This window comes from Bison bison, unplaced genomic scaffold, assembly GCF_000754665.1.
Source record: "Bison bison bison isolate TAMUID 2011002044 unplaced genomic scaffold, Bison_UMD1.0 scf7180017864148, whole genome shotgun sequence".
Taxonomy (NCBI): Eukaryota; Metazoa; Chordata; class Mammalia; order Artiodactyla; family Bovidae; genus Bison; species Bison bison.
In genome coordinates, this window is record NW_011494720.1 from 9,140,409 (window position 1) to 9,147,547 (window position 7,139).

At 50.3% G+C, this 7,139-nt stretch overlaps 1 protein-coding gene across 1 annotated transcript in view; it reads left to right on the forward strand.

Annotated features, from left to right (window-relative positions):
* The window catches only part of IGF2R (insulin-like growth factor 2 receptor), a 99,346-nt gene that overhangs the window by 65,295 nt on the left and 26,912 nt on the right, over positions 1-7,139 (forward strand). Inside the window, 7 exon segments of the mRNA XM_010840920.1 lie at positions 669-842; positions 1,598-1,741; positions 1,824-1,999; positions 2,252-2,339; positions 2,822-3,037; positions 3,780-3,910; positions 4,160-4,345. Coding sequence (XP_010839222.1) covers positions 669-842; positions 1,598-1,741; positions 1,824-1,999; positions 2,252-2,339; positions 2,822-3,037; positions 3,780-3,910; positions 4,160-4,345 — 1,115 coding nt within the window.

A 7,139-nucleotide genomic window follows, 5' to 3' on the forward strand; every position in this document is an offset into this window, starting at 1 on the left:
CTCGACCAGGCAGGCCCACCCTCCCCATCTGAGCCCTCGTCCTTGGTGTTTCCCGCTGCTCACGGCAGTCTCCGTTCTAGACAGCCAGGCAGTTCTTTTCTTCCCTTCTGCAGAGTTGGGGTCAGATGGCACCTTCCAGTGAGCCCAGCCATCGTGCCTTGTCCCCCCCCTGCCAAACCCTGGGGTTTCTCAGCCCCATCCTGCAGTGTCTTCCTGCATTTCCATCTGTCCTGCCGAGGCTGCATGAAGTCTGCTCACTGTCAGGGCGCTGAGCAGCCTTGAGGGTCAGCTCCCAGGAGAGCGAGTTTTTTTCTGTTTCTCTCACTCCTGTGTGTAGTATGAATGTAGTAAACATTGTTGAATAAACCCTTGAAGGAGAGTGGTGGTTTTCTAGTGTTTGGGTGGATAAATGGATGTAGTGCTCTCATCCTTGGAATAGAGGAATGCCAAGACACCGTGCTCATGGTGTGAACCTTCCTTACGAGGGTCACTGTCCCAATGAGTGTGACCTCTTCTTAGCTCAGGTCCCTGGAACAGATTGGGTGCTGAGACACTGTCTTAGCAGACGAGCCTGGAGGCTCATGTCTGGGCACGCTGTCCCAGTGAGCCGTGTGTGTCTGGCGACGCTGTGGTCACTGCTGTTTCTCAACAGTCTGGCCTTCTGTTCCCAGGGAGGGCTGATGCCTTCATCATCCGCTTCGTCTGCAATGACGACGTTTACCCAGGGACACCCAAGTTCCTGCACCAGGACATTGACTCTAGCCTGGGGATCCGGAACACTTTCTTCGAGTTTGAAACCGCGCTGGCCTGTGTACCTTCTCCGGTAGATTGCCAAGTCACAGGTGAGACTGGTTGGAAGTGTGTGTGCGTGCCTGTGAGCATATGTGTGTGTATATGTGCGTGTGTGTGTGTTTTATTTTCAGGCAGCATGACATTTGTGTTACATGTTTCCCTTGAATGATGCTTAGAGTTGTAAAACTTCTCTTGAAGTGAATCTGGGTTCATGGTTTTGAGCTATCGTTTGGGATCAGAAGCTACTTACGAACAAAGAAGAAAACTAAGGGGGGAAAAATCAAGTGCACTGTTGGAGCTCCTTACTGGAGGGAGAAGAGGATAAGAGGATAAAGTTCTGAAAGGGGTCCCCGATTCTGAGCTGGATCCTCACTCTTTGTGGCGGCCCCCACCTCCTCAGCTGTGGTGCTCTGTTGTAACAGCTGGTTTCTTTGGTTGGTTGTTTCTGTGTTGGAATTAAAAGAAATTTTTAAAATTAGGAATCACTAAAGTTTTAATTAATTTTTTTTTACTTAAAAAAAGTTTGTCTGTGGCACATAGCGTGTGGGATCTTAGTTCCTTGCCCAGGGGTCGAACTCTGCATTGGAAGCGCCAAGTCTCAACCACGGGGCCGCTGGGGAAGTCCCGTCGTGGCAGTTTTGAGCGTCAGGGCTGGTGCATGTTTCTGCAGGAGGTGCCTGTCGGCTTCCTGTGGGTCTGCTCATTTCTGTTACGAGTGTTAAGTTCCTGCCTCCTTAAGGGGTTGAAAGGTGGTGTCCAGAGCTACCAGGAGGGCAGGGCTCTGCAGTGCTCCCGTGTATTTCAGACCCCGCCGGGAACGAGTATGATCTGAGTGGCCTGAGCAAGGCCAGGAAGCCGTGGACCGCGGTTGACACGTTCGATGAGGGGAAGAAGAGGACCTTCTACCTGAGCGTGTGCACGCCTCTCCCGTACATTCCCGGCTGCCACGGTGCGTGCCGTGCCCTAGACTCGCGTTCACCTGGCCTTCCTCCCCTCCCGCCACCTTCAACGCTGTCTCCTGGCCCTTGTAGGCACCGCTGTGGGGTCCTGCCTGGTGACGGAAGACAGCAAGTTGAACCTAGGCGTCGTGCAGATCAGTCCTCAGGTGGGCGCCAACGGGTCCCTGAGCCTCGTCTACGTCAACGGGGACAAGTGCAAGAACCAGCGTTTCTCCACCAGGATAAACCTCGAGTGTGCCCACACAACGGTGCGTGTCCGTGCAACCTCCTTTCCGCCTCCCCCAGACTCCAGGCCTTGCATCTGATGTTGAACTTGCCGGAGTGTTGGGGGGTTTTAGGCTGTTGATGGGATTGGACCAGAATGTCCTGGTCTGGTGTGTTTCCTGAGGGCTGTCCATGTACTTCTCTCATGGAGGTGAAGAGTTGCGTGTCCATCCTGCTACCTTCTGACTCCCTTCTTAAGTGGATGAGCATGTGCTGAGCGCTGGTTTCCGTTGCAGGGCTCCCCGACCTTTCAGCTCCAGAACGACTGTGAGTATGTGTTTCTCTGGAGAACCGTGGAAGCCTGTCCCGTCGTGCGTGCGGAAGGTAAGACCTGGCCCCGCCCACCTAAGTTGTGAAAGTTGATGTAGGGCGTGCTCTGATAGCATCTTAGATGTGAAGACTTGGGCGTGATCTCGAGACGCCTATGTATTTATTAGTGGATGGATAGCTTCTTGTCCTTGAATTTTCCACTCCACTCCATTGTTCCCTTCACCAGGGACATTTTCCTCCCCTGCTGGGTCGATGGGCTGTTGGCGTCTCACACTTGAGAGCGTGAACGTGAGGTTTGATTTTAAGTGGATCTTCCTTCCTCCAGTGACCTAAGCTTTTCTAGAAGACTGTGGGCAGCTTGTCTTATGCATACAAGCCAGAAGGAGAGAAGGTGGAAATGGTATTTAAGGCCTGTTTTAAGACAGTACTTAGCTGATTAAAGGTTGCAGAAGTTTTGCCTGAAGGTGTGTGTGTGTGTGTGTGTGTGTGTGTGTGTGTGTGTGTGTCATTGCCCTTCCCCTCTCACGTTCTTGCAGGAGACTACTGCGAGGTGAGAGACCCAAGGCACGGCAACCTGTATAACCTGATACCTCTTGGTCTGAACGACACTGTCGTGCGGGCCGGCGAATACACCTATTACTTCCGCGTCTGCGGAGAGCTGACATCCGGCGTCTGCCCAACCAGTGACAAGTCCAAGGTCATCTCATCATGCCAGGAAAAGCGGGGACCCCAGGGATTTCAAAAAGTGGCAGGTACTGTGGTTTTCTTCCTTTTCTTCTTGGAATTCCGTATTTAAGTATGGAATTCCACATTTAAGATGATAGATTATATCTTGTGTTTTAAGATCTAAAGACGGTATCTTTCTTGAAAAAGAAGTACATCTGCTGTGTCCTGGTAAAACAGCGTGTTAGCGATGTGTCTGGTTTCACAGGACACATGCTGACGCGTGTCGTTAAGAGCTTATTTCATTCTTACTTAGCGACACTGGTTAGTTCTCAGCTCATATTTCTTCTTTTTTATCCCAACTTTGGGACCCACTGGACTACTGGTAGGTGCTCTGGGGTGGTACTTTGTAGAACAGAGACGAAGGGCACGTGTCTGGTACTGGGCTGGGCCGTGAAACTGGTAGGGCAGACTGTCGGTCCTCACGCTCTCTCAGCAGCTGGGCAGGTGGTGATGCACTTACGACTTTTTTACAAATCATGAAGTAGCTGGCAGAGTGAGTCCATGGGCCTCCCTGAGGAGCCGGCATCCTCTGAGCTCATCAGGTCAAGGAGTGTCTGCGTGGCATCTATCTGTTGGTCTGTGGTCTGCGTGTCTGTTGGTCTGAAGGTCACAGCCTGGGGTGAGAGGAGGCCTGGTTCAAGGAGCTGGCGGGCCTGGCGTGCTTGGTCTTGTGGGGGTTTGTTCAGAGTATGCGATGGGCCGCGTCTGTGCTGACCGGCCAGGGCCTTCCTGAGCCCATCCTCACATCCCTGGCTGCTTCTTCGGCAGGTCTGTTTAATCAGAAGCTGACCTACGAGAATGGGGTGCTGAAGATGAACTATACCGGGGGCGACACCTGCCACAAGGTGTACCAGCGTTCCACCACCATCTTTTTCTACTGCGACCGCAGCACGCAGGTGGTGAGTGCACTCAGGGCGGGACTTCGCCCTGGCTTTGCTGCCTTGTCTTTCATAAAACGAGCCTGCTCTTACTGTCTCGTGCAACCTCCTGGTTAAACCTAGTTCAAGTGTGTGATTTACAGACTCAGTGTTCAAAACCTCGATCAGTTTTGTCTCAAGCTTAATGAGCAGGTCTGTCCCTTCCGATATGCGTCCTAAGCACCGGCCACCCAGGGTTTCCCGTTTCACATCTCGTCTCTGCCGTTGCAGCCCGTGTTTCTCCAGGAGACGTCCGATTGCTCCTACCTATTTGAGTGGCGCACGCAGTACGCCTGCCCGCCCTACGACCTGACCGAGTGTTCGTTCAAGTAAGTCGATGGGGCGTTGACTCTCGGGGGGCAGTCCGGTTTACACGGTAATACTTTGCTTCAATAGTGGCCTGTGGGGACGGGGAACTAGATTAGGTGAGTACTCTAGGCTTTAGTTCTGCATATTAAACTCTTGGATCGCTCTTGGCTTAGGTCCTTTGCTTCTTGGGTTTTAGGTCCTCTGTTCTGTATTCTTTTTTGTTGGAGTGTATCCTCCTGTACTGTGGAGAGGTTGGGTAGCAGAGGACCCATGCAGTGTCTGAAAATGCCACTGACTTGCTCTCAGATCTGATTAGCTGGGACTAGGATTATGACAGAGTCAAATTAGGTTTCCTTCAATTTTGAAGGCCTTGTCCCATTTCCAACAAGAACCATGCACATTTGGTGAAAAAGTTTGTTGCTCATCTTCTATGAGTTTTTACTCCATTCTGGAATATTTTCTGAATTTAAAAAAAACGATCCTTTGGAAAGTTTTATTTTAAATTTCACATAAGTTCTTCTAATTATCTCTGAGGATATGGATTCTAATTTTTGTTTTCTTTTAAAAAAATCTCATCACACTTTCCCTGAGTTATAATCCATTTTCTTTTAGTGGTTGCCTTACACATGTAATTTTGATTTAACAGGAAGCTAAAGTTGACCCATAGCTCTACCCACCCCTCCAACCATGAAATAATAGAGAATGTTTTAGCACCAAACACACTCTCCCAAACTCCACAGGATTGTGGTCTAGTGTTTTAGTTCTGACTTATTTTTTTCCTTCTCACATAAGTTGTAAGTTGTGGTTTTAAAAAATACTCATTGGTTGTTTGACTATATAAATTTCTTCCCTTTGCAAAGGAAAAGAAATATCTCTGTTTCTTTGGCTTACTCTTCCTTTTTGCATTGCGCCCTTTCCTTTCGACCTAATTTTCATTCTCTAAGTGCTCTGTTTGTATAATGCTACGCAGCATGCTTGTTTGCAGATTGCTTGCCTCTGGTCTCTGTTGGGGTAAGGAGTTTGTATCAGGATGTCCCACTTGGGACTGGGAAGGAATTAGTGCGTCTTCCGACGCTGGCCGACGCTGGCTTCTCAGGCTGTTGGAGCTGGTCCTGGGGTCCACGCGCACCGTAACACTGCCTGGTGGTCCTGTACCAGTAGGGAGTGTGTGGCGTTAATCTTGGCCTTCATGTGAAAGGGCTCAGTTTTATCACCACTCACTTGGCACAGAAGCCCAGGTGAATGCTTCTGCGTGTGTGCACCAGCCCTTGGGAGGTGAGCCATCTCGGGTTGCTGTTAGAGAGTCTGGCCTTTCAGTCCTAGCTTCATTATCAGGTAGATAACCTGCCTTTTCTGTACATGTTCTCTTGGGTTTGTTCTGTGGTCTCAGTCTGTTTTGCTTATGCATGGCTTTGTTATTTATGTTGCTTGGAAGGGGGTATTTCCTAAAACTGAAGATGTATGCCTGTTACTCAGTTAGGAATATTTTCAGTGACTGCATTTTTGAAGGTTGCCTTTTGTTGTGGGCCTTTTATTAATCATATCTTAACTTTGCCTGTCGTATGCACTGTATATTTTAAGTGTCTTTTTTATCTGTTTCTGTACTGCATTCTGTTTCCTTAGATCTATTTCCCGTTAACTGGTTCTCTCATCAGTTGATTCGATTTGCTCTTCCACCTGCTCGTTGTCTTTTTAATTTTCATGACTGAGTTCTGTTTGGTACTCTTTCTCATTTCTTCTCTCCACTCCACCCCCCTTTTATTATAGTTGCAGTTTCTTCTTTTAGGTCTTTAACCGTTTACAGTAAATCTCTATCCGTTCTATGGAGTTCTTGAGGATCAGCTTCTGCAAATGTCTGTCTCCCACAGATGCCGATGTTAATGCCAGCCCCATCCCTTCACTCATCCCATTAATGGTCCCTCAGCTTTCAAAGTACCTAGAGTTCTGTCTTCCAGAAGCAGCACCAACCCCCTCCGCCCCCCGTTTCGACCATCCCCGTCTCCCCCTGCATGGGTGCAGCGGCCCCTCAGTGATCCCCTGGCCACCGTGGACTGGCCCTGCACAGGGGTTAGAGGTCTTATTAGACGAGATCAGGTGTGTGTTCAGAGTGGTATGGCCATAGACCAGAGTGGTCCTGGGAGGTTGTAAGTCAGCCCAGGCCAATGTCGTTGTGGCCCCGTGATGCGATGAAGCCCCTGTGTCGTTTGGAGCTACCAGCTGAAGTCGTCTGGTGGGCTGGAACACCCCCCGCCCCGCTGCCAGCCTCAGCTCCCACTGTGCCATGGCTCCTGTCTGCTCTGCTCCGTCCACACAGGGCCCTGTGTTTTCCTGTGGACACCCTGGCGTTCTGTGCCCCAAGCTCCTGGTTCCCACTGCTCCCTCTGCCCGGTTCCCTGTGGGGCAGGCTCTTCCGCATCATCCTAAGCTTATTCAGAGATGGCCTTCTCAGAAAGGCCTTCTCTGGCCACTGTCTAAAAATCTCACTTCCTCTTTCCCCTCCCAAACTTCATATTCCTTCCCTGCCTTATTTTTTCTCTGTACTCTGATTACCATCTGTTCTACTGTACATTAAAAAAAAAAAAAATACCTGTGGCCTCTCCAGTCTTCATAGGATGGGCGATTTTTATCCGTTTCCATCAATACCACCCGCCTTTGGCATGTAGTTTTGAACAAGTGGCTGATTCTGGTCTCCCCAGGTGAAGTGGTGTCTGGCCGCCCTGTGTCCCCACCTGACTCGGGCCCCTGGGCAGGCTGAGTGTCTTTCTCAGCCTTGACTCTGCACCCGGCAGAGGGCTGGCTCTCAGTACCTGTCCCTGCCTGGGGTTCGTGCAGAAAGTAAACTTTCTCCAGGGAGGTCAACGCCAGCTGCATTTACTTCGGGAACCGCTGGGGGCCTCTGGCT